The sequence below is a fragment of the Erythranthe guttata genome, chromosome 9 (genome assembly GCF_056151865.1).
Source record: "Erythranthe guttata isolate IM_541 chromosome 9, IM_541, whole genome shotgun sequence".
Lineage (NCBI taxonomy): Eukaryota > Viridiplantae > Streptophyta > Magnoliopsida > Lamiales > Phrymaceae > Erythranthe > Erythranthe guttata.
This window is the reverse complement of record NC_142541.1, coordinates 2377187-2396116: the sequence shown is the minus strand read 5'-3', so window position 1 is coordinate 2396116 and position 18930 is coordinate 2377187. Positions and strand designations below refer to the sequence as shown.

The 18930-nt window shown below is 37.6% G+C and overlaps 3 protein-coding genes across 5 annotated transcripts; 2 read left to right on the top strand and 1 right to left on the bottom strand.

Annotated features, from left to right (window-relative positions):
* Positions 1-356: 356 nt before the first annotated feature.
* LOC105959809 (uncharacterized) lies at positions 357-8767 on the top strand. Of its 2 annotated transcripts, none has more exons than XM_012983966.2 (16): positions 357-607; positions 716-3455; positions 3538-3666; positions 3760-3948; positions 4047-4090; positions 4212-4518; positions 4692-4770; positions 4877-5059; positions 5380-5475; positions 5994-6088; positions 6206-6421; positions 6583-6843; positions 6949-7096; positions 7230-7363; positions 8021-8107; positions 8260-8767. In XM_012983966.2, exons 2-16 carry the CDS (start codon positions 777-779, stop codon positions 8347-8349), a joined length of 4737 nt encoding a protein of 1578 aa, XP_012839420.2. In that variant the 5' UTR covers positions 357-607; positions 716-776; the 3' UTR covers positions 8350-8767. The 2 variants fall into 2 exon arrangements, with proteins under 2 accessions (XP_012839420.2, XP_088679638.1); XM_088823512.1 differs by having other exon boundaries at positions 363-607; positions 707-3455.
* A 2206-nt stretch (positions 8768-10973) lies between these two features.
* LOC105959813 (uncharacterized) lies at positions 10974-13007 on the top strand. 2 transcript variants are annotated; one of them, XR_001172971.2, is made up of 3 exons: positions 10974-11909; positions 12012-12203; positions 12794-13007. XR_001172971.2 is itself a non-coding variant. In XM_012983973.2 (2 exons), the coding sequence occupies exons 1-2, from the start codon at positions 11149-11151 to the stop codon at positions 12112-12114; spliced, it is 864 nt and encodes a 287-aa protein (XP_012839427.2). In that variant the 5' UTR covers positions 11016-11148; the 3' UTR covers positions 12115-12357. The 2 variants fall into 2 exon arrangements, 1 of the variants encoding a protein (XP_012839427.2); XM_012983973.2 differs by lacking the exon at positions 12794-13007 and having other exon boundaries at positions 11016-11909; positions 12012-12357.
* A 43-nt stretch (positions 13008-13050) lies between these two features.
* LOC105959812 (zinc finger protein BRUTUS-like At1g18910) lies at positions 13051-18930 on the bottom strand. The gene is made up of 12 exons (XM_012983972.2): positions 18471-18930; positions 17931-18146; positions 17658-17852; positions 17166-17482; positions 16846-17059; positions 15201-16663; positions 14898-15119; positions 14651-14788; positions 14061-14295; positions 13900-13959; positions 13510-13581; positions 13051-13379 (listed from the first exon to the last, which is right to left on the bottom strand). Exons 1-12 carry the CDS (start codon positions 18738-18740, stop codon positions 13278-13280), a joined length of 3504 nt encoding a protein of 1167 aa, XP_012839426.2. The 5' UTR covers positions 18741-18930; the 3' UTR covers positions 13051-13277.

Sequence of the window (18930 nt, the reverse complement as noted above, 5' to 3'; positions counted from 1 at the left end):
GATAACTAAAAATATACATGAATTTATGAACTATTAATAGTTTACAGATCATTTCGAGGTGTTGGATTTTATTTTAAATTCACTGAAATATAAAATATTTAAATTTATTATCCATTTTAACTTATGAAGAATCTATCAAAAGTTGCCAATTTTGCCTCATAGCAATAGCATTGCATGCAATTATTGGTGGCCTTCAATCTTTTTGAAAGTTCATTAGCCTGCATAATAATTATTGAAATTTAAAAAATACTACCAATTATGTAATTTTCTTAAGTATTATGGGCTAATGTGTAATTTCACAAGTTCATATTTACCAATAATAAATAATAAATAATAAATAACAAATAAGAAAATATGGTTTTGTAAATTCATTTCTCAAACCCCTCCACAGTCCAACCCAACTGGTTAGGTGTGTTCTTTCACACACACACACACACACACACAAACCCACACACAAAATACACATAATCCATCTATACTTACAAGTATGTGTATACATATATAGATTGATGATATATATATATACATATATCGGTATACTATCAGAAAGGTGTATGCTGTAATTCTGTGTAACCGCTCCACTTTCCGTCGTTCTTCTCCGAGATTTGTAAGTCTCTCTCTCGCTCGCTCTGCGTTTGGTGCTGTATCTATCTATCGGTATGCATTTATACAGAATATAGATACAGCCGATATTGAATTTTTACAGATTCAGTAGACATAGTTGTAGGATTTATGCATGCAATTTGATACCCGCTGGTGGAAAATCTGAGAAACAAATGGGGCATAAGAAGCGGAACGTCGTTCCTCGTTCCAAACCCTCCAAACCGCCGTCATCGCCGCCGGCGGACGCCCCGATTACCAACGGTGGTGGTGCGAACACCGACCATTCCCCAGACCGCGCCGCGGGGAAATCGGAGGTCAGGGATTTGGAACGCCATAGCAGCGCAAACCCTTCCCCATCCTATTCCGCGGTAAAAGTTGAATGCGAGCGAGCACTCACGGCACTCCGCCGTGGTAACTACACCAGAGCCCTAAGAGTGATGAAAGATTTGACCTCGAAACAGGAGAATTCCCCACACTCTGCCTTGATTCATCGTGTTCAGGGCACTGTCTGCGTGAAGGTGGCTTCCCTAATCGACGACACAAATGCCAAACAGAGGCATTTGAGGAATGCAATTGAGAGTGCGAGAACTGCTGTCACGTTGTCCCCTAATTCCGTTGAGTTTGGACACTTCTACGCGAATTTGATGTACGAGGCGGCGAATGAGGCCAAGGAGTATGAGGAGGTGGTGCTAGAGTGTGAGAGGGCTTTGGCAATAGAAAACCCCGTGGACCCTGCCAAGGAGAGTCTGCAAGAGGAGAACCAGCAGAAAATTTCTACCGCCGAGGCACGAATTGTCCATGTTCAGAATGAGCTCCGTTCGTTGATTCAGAAGTCGAATATTGCATCTATTTCAACTTGGATGAAAAATCTCGGCAATGGCGACGAGAAGTTTCGGTTGATTCCTATCAGGAGAGTGCCTGATGATCCAATGGAGCAGGGATTAGTTCAGGCAAGGAGGCCAAATGAGATTAAGAAGGTGGCTAAGACGCCTGAGGAGCGAAGGAAGGAAATTGAGGTGAGAGTGACTGCAGCTCGATTTGTGCAGCAGAACTTGGAGTCTGCTCAGTTGAAAAAAGAGGGGGATAATACTAAAAACAATAGCAAAGGGCCGGAGAATGGTCCAGGGTCGGGTTCGAGGGTGGGGGAAAGAAGGAAAAGTGGGAATGCGAGGAAAAATACATCTACGGATGAGAGGAGGGATTTGGTCCGAACATTTTGGAACTCAATGAATTTGGATGGGAAGAAAGAATGCCTGAGAATTAAGATTTCGGATCTAAAGGCACATTTTAGTTCATCAAAGGATGGGTTGCCGAGTGAAATGCTTGATGAAGCTTTATCTTTTGGGGAAACAAATAAAGTATGGAGGTTTTGGGAATGCTGTCGCTGCAACGAGAAATTCGCTGATGCTGGTTTATTGATGCAGCATGTTGTTCAGGAGCATATGGGAAGTTTGGTACCCAAAATGCAGTCAATTCTACCCCAAAACGTGGAGAATGAATGGGCAGAAATGCTTCTTAACTGCTCTTGGAAACCTTTGGACTTAAATGCATCAATTAGGATGCTTCAGAAACAGCCAAAACCGGACTCACCTGATTTACTTGATGAATCATGTAATAGTCACAATGCAGATGATTCAAAAGAATGCTTCGTCGACACTTACTCCAATGAATATGAATGGGATGCATCACCTGGAAAGAACAAATCTGGTGATAACGGCAATGGTATTGTACAGAACAGCAAGGAATTTGAAGATGTTGAGTGGATGGACTGTGATGGAGATCTAAGTAGTAAGGAAAGTTTACTTAATAAAAACTGGCCTCTGTCTGATGACGCCGAGCGTGCAAAGCTTCTAGAAAGAATCCACTCCATTTTTGAGACACTTATAAGAAACAAGTATATGGCTTCAAGTCACCTTAGCAAGATTATGAACTTTGCAGTGGAGGAGCTGCACGCTATAGCTAGTGGTTCTCAACTCAATTCCAAAGTGGACCAGACACCTCTGAGCATCTGTTTTTTGGGTGCTCCGGATCTTAAAAAAATCCTGATATTTTTGCAGGAAATTTCTCAGGCTTGCGCATTTAATAGATATTCCGACAAGAGTAACAGGGGAGACGATACAAATACCGTGATGCACTCTGTTGACACTCTGGAGAAGATAGTTTTTAGCAGTGATGCTTCATTTCTTGTGCTTGATGAACATTTTATTCCCTGCAAGATCCCTCGTGGTGATGGTGTTAACAATGTTTCCAGTGCACTTACTTCATCCCATGGCAGCTATGATAATGGTGGTATACTTGATTCAGATGCATTATTGTCCTGGATATTTACTGGGCCTTCAAGTAGTGAACAATTAGCATCCTGGCAACAAGAGAGAGCAGAGAAAGCTCAGCAAGGTCTGGAAGTTCTCCAGTTGCTTGAGAAGGAATCTTACCATCTGCAGGGCTTGTGCGATAGAAAATGTGAGCATGTGAGTTATGAGGAGGCATTGCAGGCTGTGGGGGATCTGTGTTTGGAAGAGGGTAAAAAGAGAGAGCACGTGGCAGATTTTGTCTTTCAAAGTTACGACTCTGTCCTTAAAAAGAGGCGCGAAGAGCTCATTGAAAATGAGAATGAATTAACAATTATGTGCAATAGATTTGAGTTAGATGCTATATCAAATGTTCTGAAGGATGCAGATTCCCTAAATATCAACCAATTTGGTTTTGAAGAAACATATAGTAGTGTTACATCTCATCTGTGTGACCTAGAATCTGGTGAAGATGATGAGTGGAGAACAAAGGACTACATACATCAGGTGGACTCTTACATAGAAGCTGCAATACAGAGACAGAAAGAAACAGTTTCTATTGAGGTTTGGCCCCTTAGTTCTCGTTTTTTATTTTTCTAAGCAGTTGTGTTCCTTGTAAATTAATATCACATTCTCAATGATCCAGATCAGCAAAATAGACGCAAGACTCATGCGAATAATAGCTGAAATGCAGCAGTTGGAAGTTAAGCTTGATCCTGCATCTTCACATGATTTTCGGTCAATTTTAATCCCTCTGGTGAAATCATTTATGCGGGTTAGTATCTTGTGAAGCACTGTTTCCAGCAAAGTTTCCCAACTATCCTAATCCCTTTTGCAGATGAACTAGATTGTTTTTATCTTTTGGCAGGCACGCTTGGAAGATCTGGCAGAGAAAGATGCTACAGAAAAATCTGATGCTGTCAGGGAGGCACTTCTAGCCGAACTTGATCGTGATTCCAAAAAGGTCAGTGCAGGAGTTGATAGTTCAAGACACTCGCACGACAGGACAAAGGACAAGAAGAAAAGCAAGGACAACAGGAAAAACAAGGATTCAAAGGTTCGAATGTTGTGATAATTGATAATGTTATTCATCTCAAAGAAGAATTGTTAAACTAACTTCTGATAACCCTCCTTTCTGGTTATCGCATTGAACAGGTTATTAATAGTGATGAGTTGCAAGATCAGACTGCTGAAGAGATGTATGTCTTTCTTTCCCTCATAAAGCATAGCATATTATTGCAAATGCTTCACATATATCTTCCAGAAAAAAAATATGTCGAATTCATCACCGTGATTTTGCTTATTTTTATCTTGCTTTAGATTGCTTCCAAGTGCTCATGGGGAGGACGGTCCAGGTTCCGTGATTGCTGTTCCTGCACCTGATGATGCCTTACAACTAAATTACGAGGAGTACAAACGCAGAATTGAACTTGAAGCCGAAGAAAGAAAGCTAGAAGAAACTTTGGAATATCAAAGGCGTATAGAGAATGAGGCCAAACAGAAACGCCTAGCTGAGAAACAGCAACGGCTTTCCAGAATAATTAGTGACAGCACAGAAACTGTGGCAATGGCGGATGCTCATTTGAGGCATAGTGATGATGAAAAATATGCCAGTGACCATAGTAAGGTGAGCTTGGCCTTTGTAAGGTTGTCCTTGTGAAAAATAAGGCATTTGCATTATACTTTTGCTAATTATCTCCGGAAGACGAATGCGCTTTTCCATGGTTTAAAGTTAAAAGGTTACTTCTGTTTCAAGGAAAAAAAAAATATTAATAGATGTATAAACTGACATTTCTATAGGAATCTTTGGTGCATAAGGATGGTTTTGCTGACACTGCGGATGGCGCGGACACTGCTAATACGCCTGTGCTGAAAACTGGTAGCAATCTTTATTGATATTGTTGATTAACCAGATTTACCCTTCTCTTTTATTTAATTTGAGCTGACTCAATATTATGCATGGCATCATTCAATCCTATTTGCAGGCTTACCAAATGAAGGTATTCCACAGGATGGTGGTTTTGTTTCTGACCAACGCTCAGGAAGGAGAGGTAGACGGCACAAGGGTCCAACAAAATTGGGTGATGTAAAGTATCTTCCGATTCCTGAAAAGAAAGATGCTGACCCTGGTCAACCTAGAACCGGGCAAAATTCCCATGGTGATGGCGGTATGCACTTTTAGTAAAAATAGTGAAATAGTGTATCTTCTGTATTTTGGTTACATTTTAGTTTTCTGCTGGTGGAATTGTATTGACACCTTACGGGACAGTTATTTCGTATGTTCTTAATATACGTACAGGTGCTGATCAAAACTCTCTTGTTGATTTTATGTAATTCCACAGGATATTTAGCAAGTTTAATTAATAATGCTATAGCAATGACTTTAAAGCCTGTTAGCTCTTCTGTTATCAACCTATCAATTATTTTGTTACTGTTTTTATTGCTTCGATGGAGTTGATCAAGTCTTGCTATGTTGTAAATTTAATAGATAATGAAGCAAAAACATTGAGAGAGCTTCAGGCAGAGGATGATGACGAAGAAAGGTTTCAAGCTGACCTTAAGAAAGCTGTAGACCAAAGCCTTGGTATTGGTCCTCATCTCTGTTTTCTGTTTATCTTTCGTTTGTGCTTCTACTTTAAGCTGCATGATATATTTTCTCTGACAAATTTTTGTTCCTAATTCATTTTTATGACATTTTGAAGTAAGACTCCCTCCCTAAAACTGTAACGCTTTTCCTAAAGGACCCTCACAATGGAGTGAATATTGACATAACTTTCATCTTTTCATTCTTTGACCAATGGTAATGTTCTCTTCTATTAGAGCCTGTACAATTGGATCTAGAACTGTTGTCAGACTGACCTAATAATTTTCTTCTTGTTCACCATTTTCTACCTCAATATTTTTCTACTCAACAGATGCCGAATTTATCTTCTTATTCAAAGAAAATTAGGGGGATGGTTTTCATCTATTTATTTCCACAATCATGCTCTATTTATGTGTCCAATATTTTGTAAGAATCAGGCCCTACATTTGATGTTGAATTCTGCAATCCACAAAAGGATCTTTTAGAATCTAATGAGTCGTGTGTTTCATGTGATGTAGTTATGACAGATGGTGATATTAGAAAGGATACATATGGAACAGGGCTGAAAAACGAAGTTGGTCAATATAACTGCTTTCTCAATGTCATAATACAGGTTAGTATTAAAATATGCTGTTCTTTATTGTTTCATGGGATAGTTTCACTTGCTAATTTGTTATAAGTCCTGAAAGTACTATTTTCCTTGGGCTGAGATTATTTTTTTGTCATTCAGTCCTTGTGGCACTTGAGACGGTTCCGAGATGAATTCTTGTCGAGATCGTTGTCAAAACATGTTCACGTTGGTGATCCTTGTGTTATATGTGCTCTATATGATATCCTGATTGCTCTGAACATGGCATCTACGGATAAAACAAAAGAAGCTGTTGCGCCTACCTCGTTGAGAATTGCTCTAAGCAATTTGTATCCTAATAGTAATTTCTTCCAGCAGGTAACTCCTGCTTCTGTTACTCTATGGCTTTTTATTCATTTGTGGTTTTAATACAATGTATGTTTCTTTCAGAAGATATATATTTAACAGTATACCCGTAACTCCACTATGAGGTTAGAAACTCTTTCCAAATATATGACTGAGCTGTGGTGGTCCTACAGGGTCAGATGAATGATGCTTCTGAAGTGCTGGCGGTAATATTTAGTTGTCTCCATCAATCATTCACTTCTACTACATCTGTTGCGTCTGGTATGGAATCGGTAGATAGCAACTGCACAAGCTCCTCCTGTGTTGCACATTCAATTTTTGGGATGGGCATATTAGAGAGAATGAACTGTTACAACTGTGGGTTTGAGTCCAGACGTATGAAATACACATCTTTCTTTCACAATATAAATGCCAGTGCTCTGAGAACAATGAAGGCATGTCTTTTTAGATCCAATTATCTACATTAAAGATTATACAACTAGAAGAATCAGTTTTTGACAAGATGTTTAATCCATGCAATTCCATTTATTATCATTTAGGTTATGCACCCAGAAAACTCCTTTGATAAGCTTCTGAGCCTGGTTGAAATGAATCACCAATTAACTTGCGATCCAGAGGCTGGTGGTTGTGGGGAGCGTAACTATATCCACCATATTCTTTCCACTCCACCACATGTTTTCACAATAGGTAGCTTTCTTATTTTTATAATTTCTCCTTTATTTTCAATTTCTTTTAAATTCTCCAATTACTTATCTTCTGCATGTGCGGAACAGTGTTTCTTTGTTTATGGATGTTAATATTTTATCTGTGTGCCTTATAGTCCTAGGATGGCAGAATAAACGTGAGAGTGTTGAAGATATTACAGCTACATTAGCAGCTTTTTCTACTGAGATTGATGTCAGTGTCCTTTATCGCGGTCTTGATCCACAAAATCATCATCGCTTGGTTTCAATGGTATGATTGCTAAATCTTATGAATTCAATTTTCAAAGTTTACATTGCTGTATTGTGCATCGATTGACCTTTTGATAACATGGAGTACTCTGATATGATGCTTTCGGAGATCATGGAAATTGTAGCTGGCTTTGCACATATTATAAACCAATCCCACGGCTTTTCCTTTTTATCTTATTCAATATTGTGGAGTATTGCTGGCATATAGTATAGCTGACGCTTTCCGGGAAGAAAAAAGTAGACTAGATTTATTACTAAACCTGGATCAAACGGACAGCTGTCTTAAATAGAGATCATAAGAAGATGTTTCTTCTCCTTTTTTATGTGTGTATGTTCTTGTAGACATTGCTTTAAACTTTTGATGTATACAAGCATGTCTTTTCTGTCAGATTGTCGTTGTTTTATCTCAAGACCTTGCTCTCTCTAACCTAAAGTCAATGTTTGGAGCCAGTGTCGAAGGATAATTGTCTTATCATTTTTTTTTTAATTTGCTAAAGTATGCACCTTTGGTGTATGCCATGCGGACATTGGATGTATGTTTCGATTATGTAAATGTATCATTGTCTCCTTGTTGAGTTAAATGTCGATATCAAATAAGTTTACGAGTCTTTCATTGTTAACCCACTCTTGACAAAAACAAATTGCCTATCACTTTCAGGTTTGCTATTATGGGCAACACTATCACTGTTTCGCCTGCAGTGGGGAGCATGATCGGTGGACTATGTATGATGACCAAACTGTGAAGGTACGATTTCCTAGATGTCGCCTGGACTCTTTCTCTCTCTCTCTCTCTCTCTCTCTCTCTCTCTCTCTCTCTCTCTCTCTCTCTCTCTCTCTCTCTCTCTCTCTCTCTCTCTCTCTCTCTCTCTCAGTGTGTACTTCATCTCTCTTTCATAGGTAGTTGGTGGCTGGAATGATGTTATTACAATGTGTGAAAGAGGACACCTACAACCCCAAGTCCTCTTGTATGAAGCTGTAAACTGGTAATGCATGATATTTCAAAGCGCTACTTGGAAACTTTTGGAAAACCGGACCAGCCATTGTCAGTGTTTGATCTAATGATGCACCGTGGGGGTCTATAGCCAAGATAGTCGACTTGTGGAGTTACAATTTTGACATGAAGCCCTATATTGTTTTAAAAGGTTAAAAATTTCGGTATATAGTGGACAAAATTATGCTAGACAAGGAGAGAGATAAATATTCGGTTAAATGAAGAAAAAAAAAATAACTAGGTTTCGATGGTCACAAAGACACTATCTCCATCTATTAGTTAATTCTCGAATTATGATATATGAAACATTAAAAACCTCCCTGTCAAGTTGAGTGTACTTGACCTCATGGGTCGTTTCTGAATGGCAACTATTACCCGAGCGCAAAGATGAATGCGTAGACTGTGGATAAGAAATTCCTGTACTTAGATTTACGTATCTCATTATTTTCAGTACAATGAAGTTCTGTATAGATCAATCTATGATTCCTGGGGAAGTGTTATGTGGAGAATGCGAATTCTCCCTTGTTCAGTTCTCCTTTGGGACTAAATTTTTGGAGTAGAGCACTGTCGGATAGCTCTTTTATGTCATATGATATAACAACTCGGAGATTGACGGAAATGAATCAACAAGGTATTATTCATATCTGTTGCTTTTGCTTGGATGGATTTTCGTGTATCTATTGTCAAGTTAGAGGTAAGTTAGGTCAATAGGTATTCATGGTTCTTGATTGACGTGCTTTAATTTTGAGTTGTGTTTGGATTGAAGGATTTGAACTCAAGAGTTTCGAATTCATGATAACAGCCACATATTCGTGAGCTTTTTGTGATGGATTTGTTTGTTTGTTAATGAATTTCAAATCCTTGGCACTCAACTTCAAATAATGAGTTGTTGCAGTGGATTTGAAGTCTTTTTCTATATAGTCGTTTTCTCAAAATTCAAGCCCTTCAATCCGAATGCGTTTTTGTAGTTTTTACTGGTCTAGTTTACCTTTTACTGGTCTAATTCGACCTCCACAATCGACGAAGAAGGGCTCTCGTCGTCGGCAGGTTGAGCCTTATTGAATTAGAGCCAGTAAAATTATCTCACTTATCACGTCTCTCATTCTTATAAAATGTTTATACCATCTTAGAAAAAAACTGATTTGGTCGTCGTAGTGCTAATTTGGTTAAAGTCCGAACTTTTTCCTCGTTTTGCGCACTCATGCCCTCATTTCACTTGATCAATTTCCATGTCAGCATAATCCCCTTATAAACAAATAAATCTAAACCTACACTCATAAAAAGTACGAATTAATTATAGTTTACTAGATAAAATAAAATTGATATCACAATTGATAAACACTCAATATGTTATTCTTTCCATCTTATGGTATCAACTTTGAGGGTTAGAAATAATTAATTATTGTTTTAATTTTTTTTAATTATTATTAATTGTTTTAATAGATTTTCGTGCTATATCTAATTGGTGAAGTCGTACCTAAATAATATTTAACAATTTACTAAAATTGCATTATACACTTGCAAATGTAGGTGTCACTTACTAGTTATCTAAAACATATGATAAATTTTTTTTGCTATATTATAGACGATTCCTTCGACCCTACACCCGGTGATAAACACCGGGTGGGTCTTCTGCTGCCACGTGTTTCTTTTTTTATTTTTCTAAAACCCCTAAAGTAAACCCTAGCGGGGAATCTATTATAAAATACAAAAAAGAGACACGTGGCAGCAGAAGACCCACTTGGTGTTTATTACCAGGTGTAGGGTCGAACAAATCATTATAATAAATTGAATTGGTATATAGGGGGTGTTTATTCGGAATATCGTATCGGACTTTCAATAAATTGAAATTTTCGGTATTTCAAAAATTTGTACCGTTTACCGAATTGAACTATTCGGTAATTTCAACAAACTGAAATTTAGGTACTTTGAAAATATGTACCGTTTACCGAATCGAACTATTCGGTTCAGCATGGCTTTTTACCGAATTAATTCATTTTTTTGTGTTCAGTATTAACGATAAAAAACCGAAAAATATATTCTTAAAATGTAAATAAAAACTATGTTTAAACTGGCATAAATACCTTATACCACACCGAATACCGGAATTCCAAAAAATTTGTCGCGAAAATCCAACCAAATTTTTGTTGCGGTTCAATTCGGTCAGTACCGGCCAGTGAACACCCTAGATATATATATATATATATATATATATATATATATATATATATATATATATATATATATATATATATATATATATATATATATATATATGTGTGTGTGTGTGTGTGGATAAAATAAGTAAATAAGTAATCATGAATACGCGGTTGAGTTAAAATGTACCGAGTGAAGAAGAACAGCAAGAGTAATTTAGCCACGAAAACGTGCCACGTGTCAGCGAGTATGTAAATTTAGAGAGAGAAAGCAGTGAGCCCTGTAACGGTTTTGTCAGAAAAAAAAGGGCTCCGTTATAGAAAACTACACTTGTCACTAACTGAACACGCGCTAATCCCATTTTTTCAAAATTAATTAATTTTTAAATAATAAATTAATAAAATAAATAAAATAAAAACAGCCCCATCTAAATATTTGTACTCAGTCTCTCACACTTTAGATTAGATCATCACTCTGCTTTTTTCCCCCAAAAAACATTCCTCCATTTTTGCAGATTCTCCGAACAAATTCTCGCCGTATTTATATCCATACATATACATACATATACGTATATATATATATATGTGTATATATGAATTAATTAATTTAATTGATTGAATTGAATTGAATTGATTGTTATGACCCTGAAGAGCGGCACGGGACAAGCGTGCGCGGCCTGCAAATTCCAGCGGCGGAGATGCACGGCGGAGTGCCTCCTGGCACCGTTCTTCCCGGCTGATCAGCCGAAAATGTTCCAGAACGTCCACCGTCTATTCGGCGTTAAGCACGTCCAAAACCTACTCAAGGAGCTCGCCCCCGACCAAAAGCCAATCGCCATCAAATCGATCAAATTCCACGCCGCCATGCGCGACAAGCACCCCGTCCTCGGCTGCGTCGCCGAAATCCAGGACCTCGAGTACAAAATTCACCTCCTGCAGGAGGAGCTCCACCTCGTCCTCCACCACCTCAATTACTACCGCCACCACCACCAGCAGCAGCGAGACGTCTCGTCGTCGATGGAGGACCATTTCGTCTCCCAGCTACAACTCGGCGTCGGACCTCCGGGGAACAACGCCGCCGCCGCCGCGGCCCCGCCGCCGCCTCCTCCTCCTCCGATGCAGTACGATAATTACGATGACGACATCCATATGGATTCTCTGAAACAGGATGTTGTTATTGATGATTCTTTCTGGATGCAACAAAATTATTGCTACGATGATAATAATAATAATAATACCAATAATAATTTTAGTATTAATATTAATAATATTAATAATAACGATTCGAATTCGAATTCGATGGTCGTGCAATCGGAATTGAGCACATCGGCTCACGATTACGGCGAGATGCATCCGTTTTTCGAAAACATTGATGACACACAATCTTACATCGGATCCAGGTAATTTTTTTTTTTTTTTTTTTTTTCGTTCTTATTTCGATATGGTGCTATGATTTGTTGATATTCCGAATAAAAACTGATGTTTTGTAATTGTTGTTGCAGTTTCGAACCATCTGAAAGAGATTCAAGACAATCTATCGAACAGGTGGCGGAGAACGAATTGAAGAGCGCTGCAGCCTGTTTTAGCCTCACAAGTGTCAACTAATAAACTATACCGGAATTTTTTTTCTCGGAGGATGAAGTCTAGCGAAGAGTAGCTTGTTTTTCTCGTGATCACATAAATAAAAACGTAGAGTAAGCACGTTTTTGCATAATTATTTACGTTTCTTGTTTTTTTTATTCGTTTATTTTCTCGTTTGCAATGATGAAATATATACAGAAATCAGTGTAGTTTTTTACTCCGACGTTTTAATGATTAGCTAGCTTTCCACTCTCTCACGCAGTAAAATTCATGTCTCGTCATTTTCGACTAATTGCTTAGTTTAACAGCTTGTTAATGCTGAAAGATTCGAATACCATCTTCATTAAAATATTTCCGTAAATCTTCATTTGAACTATATAAATGCAAATGCCTGATTACATATATATATATATATATATATATATATATATATATATATATATATATATATATATATATATATATATATATATATATATATATATATATATATATATATAAGAAATATTTCACATTCTTAAGGTACATATATTGCTTTGATGCATTCTAGCTAGTAGGTATTGTGTGTGTGTGTGTATAGCAAACTCGTGTCTATGTTGGGAACATTGCGGGAGATCGTTTCATTCCGTTTAGGAAGTAGGGGTATTTTGGGGAAAAATAATTTGATGAATGAGTTAACGTTTGTTTGTATTTGGAGTTGTAGATTGAAAGAGAGACACTTTGCACGAGTCGAATAATGTTTCAAGTGTCGGAAGAAGGGAAGCAGGATTTGAAATAAAAAGTTATCTACGCTTGTGTTTTTAGCCGAGACATTTTGTTTGTTGTCAAATCATGTCCGATCGATTTCGGAAATAAATCCAAATGCTTTTCGAACACTACGAAAAAAGAAGAAAAAAAAATCATCTTACATCTTATAATACTACTCTCCTCTGTTAGTATTACTTTCTGTAAAAAGAATCATGAGTAAAAAATTGCATCTCGAATAATCATTGACGAAAACTATACGTATTCACAGGTTGAGCGAAAAAAACCGAGAACCTGAGAATACATCACATTTCCAAAATCTCTCTCTATTAGAGAAAAAAAATAGACCGATTATTAGCTTAAAAATAATCTTACCTACTGAATAAATACAGGATATATACGAATACGTGGTAGCTTCGGAAATAAAAATCTCGCCAAGAAAGTCAGAGGAGCCTCGTATTATACGAGCCACAATTCGGGCACTTGTGATACAGCCAGTGAAAAGAGGCTGTTCCTCGTTTCTCACAGTCGTTGCATAATATGACCTGCATTTGTCCATTTTACATTCGACTTTTGAACAACTTATCGTATTCTTTTTTTTAATTATCGAGAATCACAAAATAGCGATGCATGCGTAACATAATAATATAATATAATATAATATAATAATAGTACCTGAGTTTGGCCAGAGTATTCCTCTGGCATTTTCTCTTCAGCTAACAAAGCATCTAACATCCCGAAATACACCTGTGAATAGCAAGACAAATAAATTATTAATTAATTTTTTTATTAGAAGATTTATATATATATATAATGTAATAAAATAATATTTTACGATGTTTCATTTTTTGTTGCTGCTAAGATGTAATTACGAGATTCCTTAAGTAAATAGTTCAATTTAATAGGATTTTGTATTCGACTATCTGTAAATCGATGTTGCGAAAAAACATGTAGCAGCGAACGACAGTTTTAATGAATTTTGTTTATTTTAAGATTTCAAACTTACGTAATAGCATTTTCACTTTCTAACCGAGCAATATATTTAACGAAGGAAATGTAGCTAACCTGCATGTCACCCAGTGACTTGCTGCAGATTGGGCAAACATAGTGAGAACAAGTGTAGTCCTAACAAAGAAAGAATAATACGTCAATTTTCCGATTTTTTCTTTTTTTTTATTTCGAATGAAATTCAGACAAGAAAATATCTGACAAGAGTTAGAAGATACCTGAAAACAAGATGAATGCATAAGATGACCACACGGAAGTGCCTTGACCGGGGAGTTGGACGTAAAAATGTACTCGTGGCAAATAGGGCAATTGTCCTCGAGACATTTCTCTCTACATACGTGTACAAAGAGTAACTTTGACATACAAGCATTGCATTTCATGCAGTGGAAGTAGTCAATGCCTAACCCTTTCCCGAGTCGACACAAGTTGCAGTACGGGCAATGGTATATTTGCCTGTCGAAAATTTATTAAGATTTAAGATTTTGTATTATAAGTACGTGGTGGAAATCGAACTTATGGGATCGATATTAGCACTTTCGGAATAAAAAAGTCGTTTTTTTCTTTTTCCCGGAAGTGAATAATTCCAATTCCTCTCCAACAATACTCGTAAAAAGTAAAAACTGAAAATAGGAATCTTCGGAATTCGGAATGAAATGGTTTTTCCAAAATAAGATTTTTTTTATCATAACTGATGGAATTCGGAAATTCCGTTCCAATTTTCACCTAAGGTAAAGATTTTTTTTGGTAACGATGTTAGAGTAGAACATCATAATCAATAAAAATCAGGTAGACATCATAATCAACTCACCGCTCATCGTCGAACAATTTGCAAATCTTGCAATAATATCTCGCCATGGAGAAGCCATTGCAAGATATAGTCGTGCATTTCGGCCCGACTGGCTGAATCACCATGCACTTCATGCACATCATTTTCGTAATAGCTTTTCTGCATCAACAAGAAATATCAAGAACAAGAATGCATGTTATAAAAAATAAAAAATTGAAATCAACACAAGATTCGAGAAAACAACATAATCCACGCTAATAAATCTAACCTGTCCACAGAGTGATCGGTTAATTCATCGTGACAACGTATGCATGTGTAAAGCTTATTACAGCACGGAGCAACAAGCTTACAATTCCTCTTGTAATGACTGCACCCAAAAGTCAACTTTTGCGGGTCCCGATAAGACGGACTTTGACCAGGAATCTCTCCTTCGTGATTCCCCATCGGAGAAGATTCTTGACTAGACATCTTTTGCGTAATAATCCAACGACTGTAATTATGAAAAAATAAACGAGTCAAAAAACCAACAAAAACATGCATAAAACAAAAAAATATATTAAAAAATAATTACCTCATTAGCAAATTCTGAATTATGTGTGATTTCTTCTGACTATCTAAATTCGAGTCACGTGATACTCTTCGTATAGTAGCTTCGAGCTCCTCTTGAGTCATGTTCAAAGGATGCTCCTTATTGTTCGATTCCCGACATTCTTTATTATTACCTATCTCCGCCACATCATCGCATCTCGTTTTTCCTTTTTTGGACCCCTTCTCTTCAACTCCACCGCCAAACTTCGGTTCATCCACTTTTTCAAAGTGAAATTCCTTTTCTGCCCCTCCTCCACGAGTACCAACTTCTTTCAGAAGGTACTTCGAAACGACTTCGAGGGGGTCGGAAGCTACCGAAGGAGTAGAATATTCCACCGTGGATATATTATTATTATTATTATGTCTCGCCATTCCTTCCCACCACTCTCCTAACCATTCATCAAACTTTGTATTCTTCGCAATTTTAAGCCATGATGACATCACCGCATTTTGTTCGTCTGAGGTTAGATACGTCATTAGCCAAGGTAGCATTTCTTGTATAGCTTCCGCCCTTGTCCGACCGAGCATTTGCCCTAAAATCTTCCCTTCTTCCTCGATAGAGAAGCACTGTCTGAACAAAGGAAAGATTTCGACTTCTTCACGGTATATATGGTCCGATAGTACCTTATGCATGGCCATGCACGTGTCGTGAAGCTTCAGACACAACCGATAGTGCTCTATCTCACGACCATGCAACTCAGAGATTTCGTTTAGGGTTGTGGAAATTCTCGTGAAATGTTTGACTTCCAATTTATGGTCAATGCAGTACGAGTGGCTTATATTTCTAAGCGCCCCCTTCGATTCGAGAGCTGGGAAAGCAATTTCGTCTTCTGAGTTGCTGTGAATTTGATAAATCTTGTGAAAAATGTCGAAACGATTCTTGAACTCGGGAAAAAGTCCGGGGTTTTCAGACAGCTTAGCGGACAAGCTGGCGAGGTATTTCAGATCTTCTTCGAGGGCTCTATGAATATAAAAGACAAGGTCCATTGGTCTAGAATCGAGCTTCAGAAAAGTAGCATCATTATCAGATATAACGGGATTTGTTTGAAGGGGCGGCATTGTTTTATAAAATGTGTGAAGATTCATTCCATTACTAGAAGATGCCCTTTTGTGATCGGACAATATTATAGTACGATTTTGTTCGGACAAGTAAAAGGTTCTACCATTGAATGTTTCGATGAGATTATGTCTGAATTTTTCGGTGGAGATTTTGCCCGAACGAGCTATGCGGACCCATTCATGTAATAGAGATGTGAAAGAGTTACTGATTGAATGACATCCCATTTTCACGTTGTTTAAGATGCAGTTCGATTGGTTATCGGTTAAGTGAGCAGAGAACCAAGAAACGGTGCATTTTAGCATGCCAAGTGGCATTGTACTAAGGCTTGTGTAGAGCAGCCACAGCTGTGTCTCGGCTGTGCAAGTCTCGATAATAGACGGAAAAATCTGCACAAAAAAAAGAAAATGGAAAATAAAGTTACCGAGTTAATAAATTACGGAGCGAAAATCGAGGGTTTGTGAACGTAAAAATTCCATGCGACCCCAAAATTGAGACAAGGAAATTTTCTTCAAGAAAACATGTCTTCCGTTTTTGCACCAAAATAAAAAATGGAATCTTTATATTATACCTCGGTTTCGAGAAATGCCAGTTTTCCGGCGAGCCCGTTTACAAAGGATTCGAGTTCTTGACAAAACATCTCCAGCTGTGACAAATTTTGACATTTGTAGTATAGCAAACTTTGAAGACATTTAATCTGATATTCATCGATGAGTGGGCTGCAAGACGATACGCTGCTCTTGGCTATGTCGAGAAATTGGTAAAAGAATTTGTCCAACAAATTGCTGTAATAAAATTAAAAAAAAAACACGAGAGGAAAATATCAACAAGCGTCACGGTTTTTTTTTTGTTTTTTTGCGGCAAATACGATTGGGGGATGAATGAGGTTACCTATAGAAGATGATAGCATCTGCAATAAACTTAATCTGAACAACGACCGAAGACAAGCTTGAAAAACAGTCGGAGCTTCTCATTTCATATAATTCCTCTAAAATTTGATCGAAATCTCTTCTTAGAGCAGCATGCCAAAGATAAACACCCTTGATCGGGACCCAACACACTTTATCGAGTTGCTGTCCTAATTCACCGTGAATCTGAGGTGCAATCAACTTGGAATCCGACAGTAGATTTAAAAGCTCACACCCCTTTCTATATATATTTTCCGCTTTGTAAGAACTCTCTTCTCGCTGAATCCAAGAAACAAACACCTATGGAGATTCGATTTTCACAATTAATTCCAAAAAAAAAAATTAACCATATATAAATAAATACATACCTATATATATATATATATATATATATATATATATATATATATATATATATATATATATATATATATATATATATATATATATATATATATATATATATAGTAGTCACCTCTTGAAGTAATCTTTCTATAGGTAAGATGAGGTTTATGCAATGAATAAGATCGAGTTTTTCGTCTTTAGTAAGGTACAGAGTCATCCACGGGAAAAATTCCTCAAGCAGTACAGTCGGGACACTGCATATGTACTGCCACACGAGCTGAGATTGCTGCTCGGGATCGAATTTCTTCATCACCAAAGGGAAAACCTGTCGAGAAAAAAACGTAATTACGCAATTTTTTATTCGTTTGGCTTAACGAAAATTACTACACTAAAACGTAATTACCTGCTCCTCTTCTTTATGCATGTGCTGACAAATCATGGTTTGGACAGTGCCTATGGAGAACAGAAGCTCTTGAAACATCTGAGCATCTTCGTCGTTGTTTATCACGCGATCCAAGTGACGGAAAACGGAACTGAAGTTATCTTCGATACATTTATGTTCGAGCGAATACGTGGGGACCACATTCTTTACGTGTGCATCTAATGCAAGAAATATTACCTGTTGCAGTTTCAAGATTAGATTTGAACATCATCTATTATTATTACATGAGCAGTTATACCGATTTTACGAATATTAATTAATTAGTTTAATTCAAACAAAGTAATTGATAAAAATCTTACAAGGATATATATATGCCTAGATTCAAATAAGCAAACTAGATTTAATAAACCAGAGATGAAGAAAGATTGGTCAACGCACTGTTCTAACAATCAACAATCAAGAACAAAAATTCTGATTTTATTTATTAAAAATAAGAAATAATAATAATAATCATTTATTATATATAGTGATTTGGTAATTGTGGAGTTGGTGACTAATTACCTCATCTTCAGCAGAGCAATGGTAGTTGAAAACGAGCTTCAAAAACTGCAACCTCCGGCGGAGGTCAACGACGAGTTCACGGCGGACGGCACCGCCAACAGCCGCCTCCGCCGCCGCACGGTGGAGCGACGACAGCTCGCCGCGGAAAGCTTTATGGGTGGCGACGAAGAAAAGAACGGGCGCGTCAACTAGTCTGGCTCCGGTGACACGTGGCGCCGGCCAATCCTCCTCCTCCTCCTCCTCCTCCTTTTCTGATTCTCCGCCGCCCATCAATAGACGCGCCACCACGAGCACTACCACCTTTCATCAATGGCGAGAGAGAGAGAAGCGCGAAAAGGGGAAGCTCGAGAACGGAATTCGGTCTCAATTTAATGGGGTTTCTTCTCCTCTCTCTCTCTCTGGGTTTTTGGCTTCATTGTAGTTTTCAAACTTCGAATTAATTAATTAAATAATTAAATAA

What these genes read in the sequence shown, in the direction of transcription:
- LOC105959809 (XM_012983966.2), top strand. Translation starts at nt 777, where the DNA reads ATGGGGCATAAGAAGCGGAACGTCGTTCCTCGTTCCAAACCCTCCAAA. An exon ending in ATGCCAGTGACCATAGTAAG is followed by an intron (nt 4,519 to 4,691) that starts GTGAGCTTGGCC and finishes ACATTTCTATAG; the next exon opens with GAATCTTTGGTGCATAAGGA. An exon ending in ATGATGACCAAACTGTGAAG is followed by an intron (nt 8,108 to 8,259) that starts GTACGATTTCCT and finishes TCTCTTTCATAG; the next exon opens with GTAGTTGGTGGCTGGAATGA.
- LOC105959813 (XM_012983973.2), top strand. Translation starts at nt 11,149, where the DNA reads ATGACCCTGAAGAGCGGCACGGGACAAGCGTGCGCGGCCTGCAAATTC. An exon ending in CAATCTTACATCGGATCCAG is followed by an intron (nt 11,910 to 12,011) that starts GTAATTTTTTTT and finishes TTGTTGTTGCAG; the next exon opens with TTTCGAACCATCTGAAAGAG.
- LOC105959812 (XM_012983972.2), bottom strand. Translation starts at nt 18,740, where the DNA reads ATGGGCGGCGGAGAATCAGAAAAGGAGGAGGAGGAGGAGGAGGAGGAT. An exon ending in TGCATAAAGAAGAGGAGCAG is followed by an intron (nt 17,853 to 17,930) that starts GTAATTACGTTT and finishes TTTTCTCGACAG; the next exon opens with GTTTTCCCTTTGGTGATGAA. An exon ending in ACCGATCACTCTGTGGACAG is followed by an intron (nt 14,789 to 14,897) that starts GTTAGATTTATT and finishes TTGTTGATGCAG; the next exon opens with AAAAGCTATTACGAAAATGA.